Genomic DNA, 20,821 nt, shown 5'->3' with positions numbered 1-20,821 from the left:
CCGTTAAACCTCGCTCAGGCTTGAAGCTCCTCCCACACCTGCATGAATCCAGGAGGAGACCTGCATCTGGATTAATTCCTCACTAACAGTTTCCTGTCATGACACGCGCACGCCGACCATGTTTGTTCTCATGTTGGTGAATCAGGTTAATCGCTGCGGTCTGAAATCTGCCACGCCCCCATTTCTCCATATAAGGAAACACACTCACCTCGATGCTGACTCTAACAGTGCCGATTGTCTTAATAAGTCAGGACGCAGTAACCATGGTGATAAATGCTGTAATGCTCGGATTAAATCTGATTATTTTCCCTCAAAGGAAAAATAATCTTGGACTGGTTAAACTGTCGCTCAAAAAAAGCAGACAGGAAATGAGAGGAAGTGCTACCACAGCGTGTGAGGGCGTGGTGGACGGCAGCCCGTCTCTGAGCCTGCTCCTGCTTAAAGGGGCTTCTTCTCCTCACTGTCACCAAGTGCTGCTTGTAGGTGATGGTTGGTGTCGAGTCTTTACAGCTGTACAAACCGTCCGACTGCTGTTGTGTCAAATATCTTTGTTTACTATCATCAAAATCGCCGAGGAAACGAAAAACATTTTTGTTAAAGGACGTTTTTGAATGACATATTTTCTTGGTGACACACATGGATCAGAGCTCAGACAGGAAACGAGTCATTCACGACTTTAAAAATGATTTAACAGGAAAACAGAGTCATACCTGGAAGTTTTCCAGGGAAAAGATCTCATAAAAACACACTCAGGAGGAACCTTTCTCTTACAAACCCACCAAACCTCTGCAGAGTGCAGCAGATTCCAGTAAAACCACCTCCAGGCAGTGCTGGGAAGGCTGGGCGGGTTAATGGAAAGAGGGAAAACCCACAACCTCCACCATCGGCAGGAGGAGAGACCTGCTGCATATTCTCCGACCCGCCCTCTGTCTGCCGCACAGAGTTGTCACATGTGACAGAAGGACGCCGGGCGTCATTACTGGAGGAAACGCAGAGCGACCAGAAGCAGCAGCCAGAGCAGGAAATGAGCTGCAATATCAGAGTCTGCTGCTCAGCGTCACTGAGCATGAACGAACTGCAGATTCACTCAAACCGACGCGTCCGCGACTCTGACCCGGCCCACAGTCAGAAGCTCTCTCTAACAAACCAATCAAACCGTCACCGGCTCGCCGAGACCGAAGGAAACCGTCACATCACGATTCCCAGCAGACCTCTTATGGAGCCAGTTTCCTCCTTCATAACAAACGCTGTTAGAGACCGACTCAGTCGACCCCGCAGGCCTGAGCAAACCTGCAGTTCCTCCAAAGTCCACTAGAGGCTCAGAAGTGAGTCGCCCCCACATGTGAAAGGCAGACGTGATGTTGTTTGCTCATATCAGGGGTAAAAGCACTCAGCCTGGCTCGTCTGTGTTCATATGATCAGTTTACGTTTATAAATTCTGAATTTTAGGAACATTTGTCCGTAAATTCATGTAATTTGTTTACATTTATGTTCATTAACATGCACTGTCCTAAATAATGAAATTAAACTGAACAGACGTGGAAACACACTGTGCAGGACCTCAGTGCCTGTTCCAGGCCAGGCTGTCCTGTTTCTAGCAGGGGGGTCTGAACCGTCCATCTGGACCCTGCAGAACCAGCAGAGAGCCTGAGGTGGACCCCGAACACGCAACAGGAGGCCTGACAGCGTCGCCTGCGGGTGGAGATCATCAGGCTGCAGGCGGAGGAAGGACTGTGCACAGACATCCCGTCTGCACCAAGGCTGGAGTGTGTTTATGCTTAGATTTAATGGAGTAAAAGACTCAAATCTGAGCGAAGAACAGCTGAAGAACAGCTGAAGAACAGCTGAAGAACAGCTGAAGAACAGCTGAAGAACAGCTCGAGCTCTGGAGGTGTTACCTGTCGGCATCAGCGGGCCGGATGGAGGGCAGTCTGAAGCTGGTGTTTCTGTCCAGTTTGGTCTGACTCCTCGTCCTTTTGATGGAGCCTTTAAGACGTTTACTGAAAAACCCCTGAAGGAGAAACAGCAAAGGTCAGAATCAGTCACAGATGGTGATTTTCACGAGAGCAGCACTGATCTTCACAAAGACACGTTAACGTGGACTTTCATGAGCGTTGGATCGGTGAGTAATCGCTTCAGATATTCGACTGTAACCTCAAACCGCCTTCCAAGAATAAAAGCAGCTCCTGTTTCTACTGATCCACCCTAAAAACTCTCAGATCTCTCAACAGCGTCTCACACGTCCTTTTTCCATCCTGTTTCTGTCACAAGAGCCTCGCTGTGAGCGATGCTGCTGTGGCTCACACAAAGCTCCGCTCTGAGCCAGCGAGGTCCTTCACAGAAACACTTCTCCATCCTCCACCTCACAAACTCAACTCACGGGATCCAGGTGATCCACCAGAAAGATGAAACACTGATGCAGCAGCACCATCCCTCAGTCCTCAGCACAAACCACCACCTTCAGCTGCAGTCAGGTTTAATCTCATTATTTTGGTGATTACTGTACGCGATTCAGCAGCGATGAACGGGCTCAGGTGGACGTGCCTCGACTAGAAAACGCCCTCTGGTGGTGTTTTCATGCAGGTGGAATAAATGACGTGAGCACAGCATCCGCACACACCTGTGCGTTTCAGCTCATTTTAGAGCGACTGTAACTCCGTCACGTTTGCACTGAAGACACAACTCCAAGTTCTACAGCGATATTCGCCTGCGCCAGCTGCAGTGAAAGGCGGTGGGGTCTGAGTCGTCCACAGCACAGTGTAGTGTAATGTTTCACAGGTCGCTGAGCTCAGCAGCATGTTTGACCAGCACCTGCTGCCCCCTGGTGGCGTTTTCATGCAGGAGAAACAATAAATGTCTTCAGCTCAGCCACTCTGAGACTTCTGGTAGAAGATTCATGTGTCTGTTGTTTTGCTGGTATTAAAAATCACTCTGACATCTAAACACACCGACACCACCCAGGCCTGCTTCAGGCTGAGTGCTGATTGGTTCCACACTGATGAGTCATCCCTGTATCTCCATCTATGATCAAACTCTGATCAAACCCTTCAGCTCTCAGGTCGTCTGTCACAATAAAAGCCCCGTGCAGAGCTGTGGAAGTGAGCGGCCTCATTTCCGGAGATATTAATATCCTCAAACGCATCACCTCCTCCCCCCTCCCCTGCAGACTCCCTTCAGGCTCATTGGCTCCTTTTAATGCATCAGAATAAAGACGCATCCTGCCAGAGAGCGAGGAACACTTCAAACAGGCCGCCTGCACCCTTAAAAACCGCCTCCACCAAACAGCCAATCACACCTTATTGATCACGATTATTGGTCTCTGAGGATCGCTGAACAGACGACTGAAAGCTTCGTGTCACTTCCTCACCACTGATGAACTCCCAGCATGCTCCCCGGCCGTGTTTACTTAAATCTGCGTGAAGACGTCTGAAACTAAAAATACGACCTGAGAGCTGCGACACAAACTCTCAGCACAGAGTTTCAGCTCTGCTTCAAAGTGCTAACGACGGGAAAACAGTCGCAGCAGAGCTTCAAACAGAGACGCTGGAAACTAACAGAACAACAGCTGCAGTAACAAAAACAACAGCTGCAGTAATATCCTGTGTTCAGTTGCACCGACATTTTATTTACTGAGCACTTTCCTGATAACCAAGCTAGTTAGCATTAGCATGCCACCCTCCCTTCTGGCTGTGAAAAACTGACGAGGCGTTGATGAGTGATGCCACGACCTAAACACACACGTAACTTATTAATATCAAGTATTCAGACTTTAGCGCCACCTGCTGGTAACAGGAACTCTGCCTTATGTACAGCCTGATATACAGCAAACAGGCGACACGTGTCCGTGCTCTGAGGGTGGAGGAACACCAGAGAGGACGACGGAGCAGAGACGGGCCTGAGATCTCTGTGATGGCGTGCAGTAAATAAATACATGCAGAGACGCGTTCCCGTTACTCACCGGCACTTTGAACGGAGACGTGTTTGGATTGTCGACTGCGACGCTCTTCTCCGAGCTCCCCAAACCGGAAATACTCCTCCTCCTCGGAGATCTCTCCGAAGAAACTTCTGCAAAGAGAGAGAGAGAGAAAGGGAGGGTTAACCAGCATCATCATCATCAGCCTCTGAGCTGAGCGACGGAGGACAGGCGAAGACGTTCAGACATGACGGAGGACGAGGACAGACGTCGGGTCGCAGATATCTACACCTTCTGTCAAACGTTCTTCCAGTAATCACGGCGCCAACACACTTCAAGTCATTTTCACCAACCAAAGTGCTGCAAACGGACTGAAAGGTTCAAATAGGAAGAAAACCAGAGAGCGCCAACAGCACGTAACCATGACGACTGCCGCTGACCAGTGCAATCATCTGAGCCGCCACGTCTTATGGGTCGTGTCCTGATTTAACATTTAACTGAAACTTAAACATTTACTGGACTGTAAGTCAAGGCAGATGTTCCACATGAGGTCTACGGGAGAGTCTGATTGGTTACACATCAGAAGTAAAAGCCAATCAGAACTGAGAACAGAGAAACACATTCAGTCTGAAGCAGCAAAAACAAATGAGCTGAAAGAGTCACGATAATAAGAGAGTAACTTTAATGAGACAAACTTTAAAACATGGAGACAAATCAGCTGTGACGGCGCCACAGCGGCTATGCTAATGGCAAAAAGGCTAAATTATGCTAGCAGCTACATGGACAGGAAGCCTCAGACTTCCTGAAACCAGCTCAGCTAAAACTTGAACATGTGAACAGCAAACAGAAGAGGAGCAGACAGAAGCAGTGCTGGGACCATCTCTACGTTATTTAATATGAACACTAACCAGGATTTCCACGGCTCAATGACAGAGGATTCAAAAGTACACGACTAATAATAAATAACATCAGTGATGAGAGCATGACGCCAGATTCTTTCTGCACCTGTAAATCATTCAGATATCGCTCCTCTGTCTCTCCTCCTCTTTAATAATCTGTATCGGCCCGTCTGTGAAGCTCGCCAAGCTTCCTGCTGCAGAAACCAGAGTCTAACATTTCCGCGTCCTCCTCTGCAGCTCTCTGCAAACACATCCAGTGGGCCGGGTTGGGCCCCGAGCCACATGTTTGACACCTCTGTATGAGAGTTCATAACGCAGCCGTTTGGAGCATGAAGACACACACGAGCCACAATCAGCTGTGGGAGTTCCACCCCGACCCAGCTCAGGCCGCCGCCACCTTATACGGAGCCAGCAGCGTCATGGCGACACCAGAACAACATGTGGAGAGACGCTGGCGTCCGACCGGCAGCGTATGGAGCCAACATGATGTTTACATGCTGAGGAAACAAAACGTGCTGCTCTGCAACAGGAAGTGAGCGCAGCATGCAGCAGCGGGGAGCTGTATCAGGTTCCAGCTGCAGGACGAGGCGCTCGCCGCATGCACGCCGCAGGCATGCAGCGCTGCGAGGAAGCCGGGGACAAACTTTCATGCAACCCCCCACACCCCACCAACCGAACCACCCCTGACGATGGAGGAAGAGGAGCGCTGACGGGGACGCCATCAGCGCTGGTCTTTCACTCCCGGGACAAAGTTGAGGCAACATGCGGCAGGAAGCCCGGTATGACAGGTCGGTCACATGACACGGACAGAGACATACACAGAGGGAGAGAGAGGGAGACGGTACCTCGATCGCAGCTGTTCCCCATCATCTGAGGAGAGGACACACACAGAGTCAGACGGGATTGGCCGGAGCCGCTGCCACCTGTCAGCCAATGAGGTTAAGCTGCAAACATCCGTCTTTGTCCCGTCCTCCACTTTGGCATCCCCCAGCCCTCCCCTCTGCCACCCCTCCCTCCTCAGCACCGCATCCTCCTCCTTCACGCTGCCTCCTTTCCCATCTCCTCCTCCTCTCTCTCCACTCAGCAGTAATTCTAAGTCTCGCTCGTCCGCTCGCTGAGGTTTTACCGCATTTCTTCAATCAATCCCACAAACTGCTCCGTTCTGCTGTCTCTCCTCCTCCTCTTCGTGTCTTCCTTCCTCTCTGCAGACCCTCCTCTCCCTCTCCCTCTCTCTCTGTCTCTGCAGCACCTCCCTCCTCTTCCTCTCTCGCTGCGTTTATCGCTGCCCTCGGAGGATAATTACCAAATAAGTTTCCCCTCAGCCGGCTGATGTGGGACACAACTCTGGGGGCCGAATCACATCAGGCCTGCAAATTAACTCTATTTTCAGAGTCTGTTCATTGATCCGATCACTCGCTAATCACCATTAATCACTTTCAAAAGCATAATTTATGTCATCGGTGACCCGGCACTGAAGAGTCGACGCTTTTTAATAACACAAATGTTCACACTCTGGCTCTTTAACCATTCAGCACAGGATCCGACGCCTGTCTCTGAGTCTGAAGACTTTCAGAGTTTCTTAATGATCTGCTCTAAAATGAAAATTATTGAAACTTTTAGAAACTGTACCTGCAGCTGCGTGCAGACTATGAAACAGTAATCAGACGCGTCTGCAGACGCTCTGCCTGCTGTTCAGCTTAAATATTATTTCCTGTTTTTGCACCTGAGTCGTTCAGACCATCAGCATCAGTCCACACCTGCTGTTGTTGGCACACAGGTAGACTCAGTGCAGCAAAATTTAAACCCACTCATGACCAAGTGTCCTCTGTCACACTCAGTGGATCCTCTGATCATCTATAAATATCTATTGATCAGCTGTGTCTCAAATATCTGTACTCTGAGACAAGTAATCAGCAGATGAGCCACACCAGGAATCGAACCAGCAAACATGTGACGTGTGATCAACAGTAATCATCAGTTTGCTCAGGTTTTCACCTTCCTCCTCCTCCTCCTGCTGCTGCTAACGAGATATTGATCAGCGGGAACTCGGCTCAATCTGTCGTTTCAGCGGATCCACCAGAGACCGCGACCTTCACAGACGGGGTCACGGTCAAACCAGAGACCAGCAGCTCGCCAGTCTGGTGCTTTGGTCTATTTTTGCTTAGGTCTGTGACCTGTGGGCGTGGCTTACACTAACACTGTAGCTAACAGACTGAGGTAAAACCATGCACGTGCACTGCTTCTGAAACTTTGCACCTTTTCATCTAAATATGCTTTTAAAAAAAAAACAAAGTTGTCAGCTGATGCAGCTAGCTGCTAATTAGTGCTAACACCCACGTTTGTTAGCAGTAACCTCACAGCAGCCATGTTATTGGCTAGATGATGTCATTAAGCTTCCAACCGCACAAACACGCGCCATTGGTCCAGTTCAGGTCAAGCTAGCAGACAGCTAGCAGCTACAGCCGCCTGTCAGTCAAACAGGCCCCGCCCCCAATAATACGAACTTTAAGCAGGCTGTAAACATGTTGCAAGCATTGACTCACTGCCAGAGCCTCTAGTGGTCATTAGAGGAACTGCAGGTATAAAAGCATGAACGTGTGAACAGATGCACACTGAGGGACTCTGGACGGCTTTCAGTTGCTGGATCTTTCCGCCGCCCTCCCTCTGACCACCACGACTTTGGGTTAAATCGGCTCACGTGTCGGCTCGTAGGTATCGAGCTTCCCGGACGGACTCGTGGGAAAACCGCTGCTAAAAATAAGCCTGAGGGCAGAGAGAGGCAGAGCCGAGGGACAGGAGGAGGCTATCGGGTGTCAGAGAAAGTCATCCATCAGCTGCTGGTGTCGGCGCACGCGATGGTTTCAGCCTGTTTGAGTTTAAAATCCCGTCGGCCTCCGAGGGCTCTCTGAACATCTGTCCGCTCACAGCTGGCTGATTAGTTTAATGTCTGAGTTATCGACTCGACCGCCTGATGAATGAGCAGCTCTGTGAGGACAAACCTCCACAAACAGAAACCTGCACATAAACAACCAGGTAATACTGACCAATCACATCTCAGCAGACAGCGAGCAGGTAAACACTGAACCGTGAGCACCCTCCTCCCATCATAAGTGGTTCAACCTGTCACCTGTGTGTGTGTGTGTGTGTGTGTGTGTGTGTGTGTGTGTGTGTGTGTGTGTGGGTCTGTGTGTGTGGGTCAGTAGTGTGACACCGCTCAGAAAAGATGAATGGGTGGATGTGATGTCATCAGAAAGGAGCGCGAGGAATGCTGAAGCTGACCTCTGTTGAACTCTGGCTCATTCAGGAGTTGACACACCTGACACACACACACACACACACACACACACACACACACACACACACACACACACACACACACACACACACACCAGTCTGCTGCACAAAGAAACCTTTGTGTGAAGCTGTCTGCAGGGCAGAGTGGGCGGAGCTTTCACAGCAGCAGGTATAAGGTGAGATTCCCAGAAAGTCCTGGTTTTAGCGAATGTTTCCCAAAGTGGGAGCGTGTCTAAGAGCAGAGCCGTGAGGCCACAGCGCCTGCATGAAGGTGAAACAGCCTCATGTGTCTGGGCTCACGGCCGTTACATCACAGGTCTGATGGCTCATGACATCATTTATCAGTGTTTACACATTTTTTGTATTAACGGCTGTCAGCCTGCAGCAAATCTCACATATTTTATATGATTATTAGAAAACAACAAACTAAAAGATTCCTCTTAACGGAGCCGTGTAACAAAAAACACTGAAGAGTGACAGTGGGTGAAGGGATCACTTCTTTCCACATTTAAACAATTTCAAGTGTTTGAATGTGAAAATACTGACGGTAGGAACAGCGTGGATCCTGTGGAGGGCTACGACCGCGTTCTCTGGCGTTCGCCTTTTTTAAACTTGTTGTGCCGGCTTTGTTCCTTCTCTTCAGTTGTCATCAGAGTTTTTCTCAGCAGGACTGATAAAAACAACGAGACCCCGTCAGCCCTCCTCCTCACACTCAGCTCCGCTTTCACAACAAATATTCAAAGAATTTCTTTTCACATAATGAAACCAGTTCTGTTTGTCGAGCCTCGTTCGGCCCGTGTGCGTCGGCCGCCTCCTCTCGCGTCGCTTCACATTCCTCTGAATAAATTAACAGTATCAGTGAAACTCTGAGCCACCAGCTCGCCCCGCTGCCGCTGCTCAAACCACGACCACGGCGCCAGGATTCAACCTGCTGTCACCTGCCCGATCGGCTCGGATGTCGTTCGCTTTGTTTCTGTCATGAGGAATGTCGGGGCAGATTTAAGACGTTTGGAACGAGTGTCGGATAATAAACAGCTGGTCCACACACTCAGTTACACGTATTATTTCTATTACAGGTAATCAAAGCTGAAGTTTTGATCGTTTTGTCACATTTCGCAGACCTTAAACGTTCTTGCTTCATCAGACCTCCTGAAGCTGTGGCTTCATTAACAGTGTGGAGCATCAGGTCATCTTCACCTGCAGAGCTCAAACTGGGATCATTTAAAAGCAGTCCTGAGCCGCAGCTTGTATCTTTGAATTCAGGTGTTTTCAGTCTGGATGCCACAGGTGTACGAGATCCAGCTCCGTGAACTCGAGCGTGGGCTGCAACAGGACGCCACCGCGGTGCAGCGTTTGTGCTGATGTCAGAGCGGCAGCGACTCTGCTGAGTCGTGTTTAGGGACATTGATGCAGTTTAATGCATGAAAGTCGCTGCCGCTCTGCTGCCGCTCTGCTGCCGCTCTGCTGACTCAGTAGCTGCAGAATTCATCCTTTGACTTTAACATCAGCACAGACACGGTGAGCCGGGAGCTTCCTGGTACTTCCTGGCAGCTCAGCCTCTGAACGCTGCGCCGTCTTCACCTGATTTTTAACTCAAATGTTTCTGGATTTGAAAACATTTGCTGCTCTGTTATTTGGTAAGCTTCTTTAAAGTCCCGTTGCTGTTCTGAGCTCTACATTATTGTTTGCGACACTTTAATTTCAGATCAGCTCGAATGTAAAGCGTGAATTTGTGGCTGACTTCAGATTTGTTTCCACAGCTCTTAATTCCAAGTTCTGGAATAAACCTTTAGTCTGAATAAATGTTATTTTGTTTCGTCCTATTATTGCAAACTCCTGTTACAAACAGTCGAATCTGACCTGGGGTCAGTCGTCTTCCCGTGCTGCGAGGACGCCGCCCTCATTAAACTCCAGAGTGACAGAATCACAGTTACAGCCTCGATCAGAGCGAGCGAGGCGCCTGTGGAGACGCGTGGTCTCTGCTGCCACGAAGCATCTCTGTAGGTCTTTCATAACGCCGCCTCCTGCAAGGTCAAAGGTCAAACTCTCTAAAAACAAAACTGCAGGAAACAGTGGCGTGCTCCTTTAAAGGGAGCTCCCGTCATGCTGCGTGCATCCTCAGATGGGAGTCGTCTTCGGGAAATTTGGGACACAATGATCTAATCATAGCAGGAGCGGGGACAGCTGGAGCGCCGCGATTTAGGCTAACTGTCACAGCATCCGTTAATAATGACGAGCAGCCGAGCGCACGGAGCCGGAAGAAACGTGAGAGCCGCCGAGCACCAGGCGCCCGCAGTAAGGAGACGTCAGCGTACCTCCAGATCTGAGAGGCTGAAGTCATGTTTGCACACTGAGTGTGACTCAGGCTGGCCGTTATAGTAACCATCATCAATGAGCTCGTTAATACGCTTTAACTAGCAGGTCATTACTGAGCACTAATAACAATGAAACTGAGGTCACTCAGAGGTCACTTTGATCTTTATTGTTGTCCCTGATGACGAGCGGCTCTCCATTGGAGCAACAAGTGCATCATGGGACGGACGCTGACGACTCCGAGCAGTGAATGACTGTAAGCTGTGATAATGGTTGCCATGGTGCTGCAGCCACACAGGTTTTTGTTTTTTAAACTGTCCTCACACAGGAAGTGATGACAGACCGCAGGCAGAAGAGACTGGGCGGGGCTCGCCCGGTTTCTCAAGATGACATCATGTGTTGTGAATGAACTCGGAGATAAGAGGAAGAATCCTGACCTCAGGTGTCACCAGATTTGTTGCTGAGGTGACTACAGGACTGGCTGAGGTCACACCTCTGCATTACTGAGGACTGACAACGTCCCGCTGACTGTCAGCTGATGCTTCACACTTAAATATATATCATTTATTTTAGAGAAACGAGCTGGAAAACATTTATTTGCTGATTAAGTCAGAGGACTGTGAGTCAGGAGAGCGAGGGCCACAGCCTTCTCAACCTTTGTCATGTGCACTTGGTTTCTAACGACCTGGTTAGAAATAATGGTCGGTTTGATAAAATACAGGTTTAGTCGATCTTATTTTTTCCTACAGTCGAGCTCTTGTTCTTTTCCACACACTCGCTGTAGTCTCAGTCCAGTGTAATAACCCTGGAGCAGGTTTTACTCCCAGCATGCTCCGAGAGCTGGTTTTAAAGTTCAACCACGATCTGAAAGCTAAAGTCGGTTCTGCTTCAGATCTCAGCGTGGAGGTTTTAATGCATCATCATTTCTAAATACATGTTTACCTTTAATGTCTAAATGATTCTGACTCTCACCTGTCCTCCGCCATCACGCATCATGCCTGCAGTCTGGGCGTGACCTCTGACACGGAGCTTTGATTTGACATTCAAATCACCAACGGGCCGCAGCCATGTTTTCTCCAGGAACATGAGCCTCCATCATGTGGACTCTGACACAGCCCCACCTCAGCTACTCTGCACAGACTTCCTGTTACATACAGGGCTTTAACCCGCCCACATCACACACTCATGTACACCTGACGACCCGAGCTGCAGGACAGGGATGCAATGATCGGGACCAAAGAACCAAAAGGTGATTAAAGTGCCGCGCTGCGACAGCCCGTTACCTTGCTGGCACGCTCGCTGCGTTAGGTTAACACTTGTTAGGAAGCTTTTATTGCACCATAACAGTAACACAGCATGTCGTTAACTGCCTGCTCCACTCCGTGTGCGAGGAGCTGCATCGCTGCGAGCCGAGAGCAGAGGAAGGACAGACGACATGAACACATAACAGAGAGGTTTTGGCTTTCCATCCATCCATCCATTCGCTTCCGCTTATCCTTTTCAGGGTCGCGGGGGGCGCTGGAGCCTATCCCAGCTGTCATAGGGCGAGAGGCGGGGTACACCCTGGACAGGTCGCCAGTTTGTCGCAGGGCCGACACACAGGGACAAACAACCATTCACACTCACATTCACACCTAGTGACAATTTGGATTATCCAATTAACCTATCCCCACAAGCTGCATGTCTTTGGACGGTGGGAGGAAGCCGGAGTACCCGGAGAGAACCCACGCAAACACGGGGAGAACATGCAAACTCCACACAGAAAGACCCAGGCCTGATGGTGGAATTGAACTCAGGACCTTCTTGCTGTGCAGCAACAGTGCTAACCATCGTGCCACCGTGCTGTTTTGGCTTTCCTCCAGAGCAAAACCCACAGAGCTGACATAAAAACTGTTTAGTGCTTATATGCACAGTCATCCCTTCAAAGACGTCTGAGGCAGAAACACCCAGCAGTTCTCATCACCTCAGTCCTGCTGACTGTCAGGATCTTACTAAAAGACACTCGAGCTTAAATTCAAATTCTGGGGCCTGAGAAATCAGAAATGTGTTCTCCTGAATAATCATCACAACGTTGTCATCATTGTTCACATCTTCGTCGTCACTTCTTTGTGCCGTTTGTGTTTGAAAGCGCTGTATAAAGAAAGTTTATGACTGCACCTGTTAAAGCTCAGAGCTGAACGTCTCTTTTCTTTCATGTCTGAATAAAATTCAGACCAGCAGCAGCTCGACTGATCCATCAGCTGAACACGTTCACCTCTGATGGTGATCGATAACTGATCGATAACTGATGCCAGGCTGCTGATCGGAGAAACTAACTTCTCCTCTCGGTCCGACTCCTCGCGGAGCCTGAAGCTGCAGCTCTGCAGGCAAACTTCAACCGAACACGCGCCCGAACGCAGCCGGCGGAGAGCGCTCCGGAGGCGGGCAGCAGACCGAGCTTCTCCCGGTGTCTGCCCGACCTCCGGAGGTCCGACCGGAGGGTTAGAGAGAGACACTCACCCGGAAAGTCCATCACAACCGCGATAACTCTAAAGTCATGTCCTCACTCAGTCCGGACGGTCTCACTCCGTCAGCAAACAGCAGCTCAGCGCACACTTCCCCCGCACCTTCACAATAAAGGTCCGAACCAGGAAACTGCGCTGTCAGCGAAGCGCTCGGCCTTCAGTATAAAACTGTGATAACATCATTTACAACCCACGGCTCTCTAACACAACGAGCCAGCATTTAAAGCAGCTTGTTGGCAGTTTTATTTTCGTGGCTCTCTCTTGCTATTTGTGTCCCGTTACACAACGAGCTCAACAAGTTAAATTCAAACCTCACAAAACAACAACAAAAGCTTCTCGGAGGCTTCTATGATGGAGACATAAATAAAAAAAGGTGATGTTTAGATGTTAAACCTGCTTAGAGAGCAGTTGGAGAGTGTTTGCAGACACTCGCCAACCCTCATGACCAGCAGTTACATCACATCCAGTGTGGTGGACAGCCCCTTTATAATCTGCCACGTCCAGCAGGAGGAAAAATTAACCGTTAGAGTGAAAAAAACAAACAAGTATCAGTGCATTCAGTTTAAATATCAGTGGCCGAGGACACGTCAAAGAACAGATAAATCTGAATGATGCAAATATAAATGGTGTTTTTCAGATTTGTAGTTTTGCTGCTGATGGACCGAACTGATCTGACTTGAATGATTTAAGTCTGTGTGAACACGACAGAGTCACATGTAGCCTGAGGGAGCACTTTTAATATCAGCAGCATTTGTTTTATTGAGGAATTTATGGACTGAATCCAGACTTGTGTCACAGACTTTTACTTTGAAGGTGAGTTTGGAGCAGGAGGTGGTGGTTTTATTGTGGTGGAGCAGACAGGTGGAGAGCAGACAGGAATGCAGCAGATCCAGAGATGAAGCGAGACGAGAGATCAGCCTGAAACAACAACGAGGAGCGAAGACAAAAACCCGTTTTGGAGACTTTTGCAGCAGCTGAACAGAGAGCGCGGCAAAGAGTGGCGAGAGCTTTAAAAACAGCCCCAAACAAAAGAGCCTGTGTGGGACCCACGAGGAGAGACAGGCACACTGAAAAGCACTCCGAGAGCTCAGGTTAAAGGTCTGGCTTCAAACACATGAAGGAGAACCGTGCCGTTAACTCAGTACGAAGACGTTTCACAACCATGTCTTTGTGCGTGTGTAATAAGACACGTGTAATAATGTATCTATAATATACAAGTACACGGGGAACAGGAAGTGCAATGGTTCCCGTACGGCCACTCTGAAAAAATTCCCGTGCATTTGTACTGAGACGGGACGGAGCAGAGGAGAAGGTGTCGCCGGACTTCCTGGGATTTCTGAAAATGTGTTGTGTGACTTCCAGCTCGTACTCCGGTTGGCTGAGAGAAGTGAAAATCTCAGAGCTGTGAAACGATTCAAAAGCAGCCCGACAGCGATCACGTGACCAGAGAGACGACCCTTCAGCAGTCATGTCTTTACTAACACTGATTGGTCGAATGGATCCAACCAATGTTGAGTGAGTCTGCCACACACAGTATGAAACTCATCATTCAGCCTCAGTCAGACGGTTAAACCATAAATCTGTACTACAGTAGTCCAGCTTACCTAAACCCAGTATTACTCCAGTTAAACCAGTGCTGCTTTTATTTGACAGCCTGGATTCCAGTCCCGTGACCCTCAAAACTGACCGACTGCTCCTTTAACTACAGACTCTCCTGCTGTGACCACCTGCAGCCTGACAGGAAGTCACCTGCACAGGTGAGCGAAGGCGTGACCTGAGGCCTGGGGCTACGTTCACAAACAGATCATCTGCTGCGATCAGGCCGCGGCCCAGGAAGAACCTCAGCTGGACGCTCCTGTGTCACAGCGAGGAAGAGGAGGAGGAGGAGGCTGCAGAGCTGAGACACTTAATGAGCACGCAGTCAGCACTGTAATTAGACTGTACCGAAGACAGAGGACTACAATTATATCTCAGCTCTGTCACTGCTGCTCGGCCTTCAGTTTGCAAACAACAAGCAAAAAGAAGCATAGGAGGAAGAGGAGGAGGAGGAGGAGAATAAAACAGGGTTTAATTTCCTGATTTAGTATTTTGCTTCACGCCCTGGTTTTAAGTCTCAGAGAGCGTCGGGTGTTTCAAAACATCCAGTGAACTCAGAGAAAGGGTCAGAAATGTTTGATTCAAAAACGCTCTGGACACAGTCTGAACAGTAAAGACGAATCAGTTTGACTCCAGACTGAATTCAGCTAAAAACACAGAACAAATAAATCTAACAGCACTGGAACAGGATACAGACAAAGATCGCTCATCGTATTAATCCTGAACAGTCTACACCTGCGAATAAATCCACTTTAAATCCAGCATGAAATACAGGAAAATTCTAGTGTGAAACCAGTGACTCATCAAGCACAATTTCCAGTATTTCCAGTAGAACTTATTAAACTGCCTCAGACCTTTAAAATCAAACATTCAACCCAGTATTAAACCGCAGATTCAGTATTAACAGCCAACAGACACTGGTTTCATCCCCAGTAACAAACACATCATCCAGCCATAATCCAGCTTTAATCCAGATCTGCCAGTAACTACAACAAAATGGTTTTTGCAGATAAAACCAGTTGTAACCCAGAATTATAAACCCAGTTAAACCAGTATAAACTCAGGGTGAGTCTGCTCTGGACCATCAATAAAAACCAGGAAACTCCAGTGTTAAACCAACGATTGCCCAGTATAAATGTTGCCCAGTATAAATGTTGCCCAGTATAAATGTTGTATTGACTGTAAACACAGGAACATTTTCAATGACATCAGTTTGAATGAAGCATTAAACCCAGAAAATTCCATCATTAGATCCTGTAAATTTCCAGTATGAAACCAGTATAAATCTGATATTGTACCCAAGCTAAAAACCAGTGTTACATTCCCACCAGTAGCCTGGTATTAAACCAGTTAAGCTTTTTTTCAAACAAGTATTTACACCAGTATCCACACACTCACTTGCCTGATTTAATACCAGAATAATCCCAGTAGAGATCCAGTTCATACTGGTTGTTAGGGGCCTGTTTTGTGGGGGCAGACTGGCCACATTAACATATAAATAACCTCCCCCCTGTGAGGGGCCGGTGGGTGGTGGGGGATTAAGGAGGTCATTGAATGAATGGGCTCCTGTGTGGCTGAATGATGGGTGAGGGTCAGCGTGGGGGTGAGCTTGGGGGGGGGGGCTTCTATCAGTCCTCTAGCTGATCAATAAAGTCATCAATGCGGGTAACTCCGAGTCAAAGCTTTTTAAACTGTCGGCGTGTTGTTTCCCGACAGCCTCGCGGACCCCTGCAGCTCTGGGTGGGAATCCCCTCAGCCCGGGCGTCGGGGGCAGCGGGGGTCACCCGCGTTCCTTCAGACGGACGGACACTGGACGCTTTGTCCTCAGGCATTCCTCGGTCAGAGGCGACGTTCCCACACAGAGCCGCAAAATTACAGGCTGCACCCGAACGCCTCATTACAGCAGACAAACATCCACCTGAGAGACGCAGCATGCCGACACGTCACAGGAGCCAGAGCTGCAATCACAGGTTACACACAAACCTCCCAAACTGCACGCAAAAACTCTCACGCCTCAGACAGCTGTGAACATCTGGCAGCTGAAACATCCACCAGCAGAAATTCACCAGAAATGCTCCACGACTGGTTTCTAACTTCAAACTTGTGTAGGAGACATCATGAAAATATTCGCTTTTTCTTTTAGATGCAAACAAAGTGAATAAAATCAAGACTTTTTTATATTTTACACTTTTAAATCTTATATTTAAAATATATATGAATCCTTAATTTAGTAGAAAAATCTTTAATACAATGATTGTTATGATGCCGACAAACGTCATGAAAACAGGATCACTAAAAATCAAATAACCAGTATGAAACCAAGGATAGAACCGAGTTTATGGGTAAAACCAGTTTCAAACCCACATAAATCCCAAACTGACACCATCAGGGCCCAGCTTCATACAAACCACCACAACAACCAGTATGAATCCAGCTTCTAAGCAAATATCGTCCCAGTAGTCTCCAGTATAAATATATTTCTCCAGTCTAGTTAACCCAGTATAACGTCACAGTTAAACCAATATAGGATTAGTGTTTAACCCAGTATTAAAGTCAAACCACAGGTCGCCGTGACGCCGAAAACGCCAACAAGCACAAAAGCTCGACGCTAAAATAATTTTTATCTGTTTTATAGTTTTTAATCACACACACACACACACACAGAGCTCTGAAGAGTCCAGGATGAAGCTTCCTCTTCATGTGACGTCACATGACGCAGGTTTCTGTCTGTGATCACATGACCGTGAACATCGTCACAGAGATACTCAAACCCTCCTCATCACAGCCGTTCTTTTGTTTTCACTCTAATCCTCCTGATGACAGCAGGGTTTGGCCTCACACACACACACACACACACACACCTGGTATTACATAACCAGCTCTGATCTTACCGAGCATGGCGGTGGCGCCCTCTGCCTGGAACTCCGGGAACTGTCCCTCTGAGGGGACGCTGACCGTCCTGCGGAGGCTGCGAGCCTTCGCAGAGTCTGTGGGGCTCTCCTGAGCGTCACCTGCAACCTGAGGGGGAGGAAGAGGAGGAGAGGGAAGTCAGAGAGTGTGTTGTGGAGAGGTCACGACCTGTGGGAGCTGCTCAGTTTTACCTCATCATCCTTGTTGAGCAGGATGAGCTGGGTGTCGGTCAGGATGCAGAACTTCCTGTCCCAGGAGCCGCTGTTGGTGTACGGGCTCTGACCGCAGGAGAATCGGTGAGCCGGAGGACCTTTAACATCTGGAAACAGAAGTAGCTCAAATCAGAGGAAGATTTCTGCCAGTCAGGCGCGACAGACGCAGGACAGACGACTTTATTACGATTAGTGGCGTCAAACACATCAGAAAGATGGAGAGATAACATGAGAATAATTTGAGCAAAGAATTGTTCCCGTTCTACTTTCCTCAAAGAAAGGCCTCCAGTCGTTTCATAGAATTTAAATAACAATTTTAAAAAAAACCATTAAGATAACTGTTTTTATTGGCAAAAATAATTATTTTAAATATCTATATAGATCTCTCTCTCTGTTTCAGTTTAATATTTTTTATATTAAAATTCCAGAGTTGAAACACTAAATTCTTTATTAATCCAGAAATAATCCAGCATTCAAATCTATATTAATCTCAGTCAAATCCACTGAAAGTCTAATATCAGCACAGAAGGTCTGAAGCTGTCCCCACAACCCGGATAAGAGGTAGAAAACGATGGATGGGTGGATAAATGTGCAGGTTGCAGTCAGACTGAAGCCTGCAGAGCTCTGGCTGCTCCTGCAGGGGGCGCTGTGGATCTAAACTTCCCAGCCTGCTCTCAGCTCCAGCAGAGGAGAGGAGGAAGAAGGGCAAATAAAAACGAAAGTGATGTGAGGCATCAGCTGACTCAGCAGAGGTCAGAGGTCACGTCACTGTGTATTAAAGGGGAAGTCTTCACACTCCAGCTGCTCAGCTCTGATTTCTCACTTTTACTTTCAGCCAATCAGCTGTTGGTTTGTTGTTAAATTATTAATAAGAAGAAAAAAAGTTCCCACGATGATGTAAGCATCACGAACACAGCTCTGCGCTGCAGGCTGACGGGCTCGTTCACTGAAGCAGTCGTTATTATGTTACTGTTGTTACATGAAGATTGTGCTCATGTGCTGACGCAGGTTCATCACAGCCTGAGAAACTTTCTTCTAGGGAAACAGATTTCACAACCTGACACAATCAACCTCATCAACCTTCAGACGGGACTGAAAGATGCATTTTTCTGTGGAGGGTAAAAGCAGAGCAGAGGGGTGTGTGTGTGTGTGTGTGTGTGTGTGTGTGTGTGTGTGTGTGTGTGTGTGTGTGTGTGTGTGAAGAGGTGGACAACGCTGTGTGTGCCGGCGTCTGTTCGAGTAAACAGACAGTGCTGTCACTGCGCCTAATTGTGCTGGGATCATTCAGTGTTTGTGTGGCTCTGCAAGCACACACACACACACACACACACACACACACACACACACACACACACACACACACACACACACACACACACACACACACACACACAGTATCCAGGCTGTGGCTTTGTTCTGTTTAATTCACTTGTTCGTGTTTATTGTTTTTGTAAATATTTAATATTTTTAACAGCTCGAGATGTTCCACATTTTTTATAGTTTCTTCCCTTTCAGGTTAAATTTACAGCTGCAGAGAAAAGGGAAGACAAGCAGACGTTATCAACTTCCACATTCTTCAAAACTCAGCATGGTGGAAATAAAAAGCAGAAATCTACAGTCTGGCTCTTAGCGTCACCTCTTTAAGTCCTTCACCGTCTAAAGATTAGGATCAAGTTTCCTAGAATCTGCTTTCAGCTCTGTTCCTCCTCATATTCCATCAGGTATACCACAAGGTTCAAGTTTAGGCCCCCTGCTGTTTTTAATTAATGACTTTACTTGAAGATACATCATTAAATAAACGTCCTCTTGTAACTAAACAACCTAAATTAGCTTAAAACTAATTAAAAAAAGAACTAAACCCAAAGTTTGTCTGTTATTTACACTCACACACTGCAAATACACAAAAAGTTCATTAAGGATTTTATTTCGTAGGATAATTATCAACATAATTAAGAATAAACCAAACAAATGTGTTATTTGGGTCGATTTATCTGGAACTGTGAAACCAGACTCATCTGTGAATCTGTAACTTTATTAACACAAAAGCTCCATCACAATCTTGCAAACACACTCGGGTCACTCTGAGGTGGAGGTCTGTGGAGGTACCCTGCACCACCTTTGTGTCTGGGCTCCGAGCAGAAGGTGGAGAACACCGAGGATGCCGTGCTGCTGCAGAAAGCAGCTGAGCAGCTACATTTTCAGCAGACTATTTCTGGCTGCATACTAAATCACCCACGTCACGCTCGGGCCTCCAAAGCCCCCGAGACGGCGAGGGGACGCACACCTGCTTCTGCTCAGAGCCGCCGAGCGAGAGAGCGGCGAGCACGAACAGAAGGATAATTGGATGTTTCTGTCTCGTCCTGTCCACGAGGGACTCCAGCTCGGATAATTAGCTGATCTCAGGTCTGCTGCCACTGATGAGACATGTGGACGCCTCAGAGGGCCGAACAAAGACAGGAAGCAGAGATGGGACGCCGCCGCACGCCGGCCTTACATAACAACACGAACCTGCCTGAACCGCCACGGAGATGCTCGGCCAGGAGAGGAGGAGGAGGAGGAGAGAGACAAAGCTCGTCTGCTTTAAACCCCACACAGCTCCACACAGCTCCACCCATCAGAGACCAGCGGAGCTTCAGATGTTTGTTTTCGTGCTTCTTGCAGGGAAATCACTCCTCCCCAGTTTCTATCTGACATGCTCCACATATATTCACAATTCTCTCACAACTGATTATTATTATTAACTTTTAATCATGAGGCTCGTTAAATTTGAAGAAGTAACTTCAACTTCAAGGGCTAAAAAAGTGAAACTCCAAAAGCTGCACCTGCTCTGAGGTGTACAAGCGAGTCATGCCTCAGAGGCTCCGACGTTAAAACATCCAACTTTACAGCTTTGAACATGTTCGGTGTTCGGCTACAAAAAGCTTTTTGTGTCATCAGCTGTGCGTGGGGCAGAGTCATCACTGTACACGTTTTCATATCGCCATATCTGCTGAGATTAGCAGCTAACCGCCGCCATAACTCATCTGGCAGGATTCCAGGAAACGAGAACCTGAAGCTGCTCGTGTGACGAAGACTGAAAGCAGCCGGAGACATCGGACTTCTGCACTCCGTCACGAGTGGAGACGACTTATTCGGTCTCCGTCTGTGAAACTGCGCTGCGGTCTTTGAGGTGGCGGTCCA

The 20,821-nt window shown here is 48.1% G+C and overlaps 1 protein-coding gene across 6 annotated transcripts in view; it reads right to left on the bottom strand.

Annotated features, from left to right (window-relative positions):
- rasal2 (RAS protein activator like 2) overlaps nucleotides 1–20,821 on the bottom strand; it is a 61,252-nt gene that overhangs the window by 17,436 nt on the left and 22,995 nt on the right. For 4 of the 6 annotated variants that reach the window (XM_086271651.1, XM_086271653.1, XM_086271650.1 and 1 more), the window contains exons 2-5: nucleotides 17,621–17,748; nucleotides 17,411–17,537; nucleotides 3,959–4,065; nucleotides 1,899–2,011 (exon numbers count right to left, since the gene is read on the bottom strand). In XM_086271651.1, the coding sequence (XP_086127777.1) occupies nucleotides 1,899–2,011; nucleotides 3,959–4,065; nucleotides 17,411–17,537; nucleotides 17,621–17,748 (475 nt within the window). Of the gene's footprint in view, nucleotides 1–1,898; nucleotides 2,012–3,958; nucleotides 4,066–5,657; nucleotides 5,762–12,918; nucleotides 13,015–17,410; nucleotides 17,538–17,620; nucleotides 17,749–20,821 lie in introns of those variants that run through there. The other 2 variants (XM_086271655.1, XM_086271654.1) reach the window with 2 other exon arrangements.

Source organism: Aulonocara sp. 'chitande type north' Nkhata Bay, linkage group LG18, assembly GCF_057382095.1.
Source record: "Aulonocara sp. 'chitande type north' Nkhata Bay isolate Kocher_YH1m ecotype deep benthic linkage group LG18, A_spYH_male_GT1.1, whole genome shotgun sequence".
In the NCBI taxonomy this organism is placed as follows: domain Eukaryota; kingdom Metazoa; phylum Chordata; class Actinopteri; order Cichliformes; family Cichlidae; genus Aulonocara; species Aulonocara sp. 'chitande type north' Nkhata Bay.
This window is presented reverse-complemented; position numbering and strand designations above follow the sequence as displayed.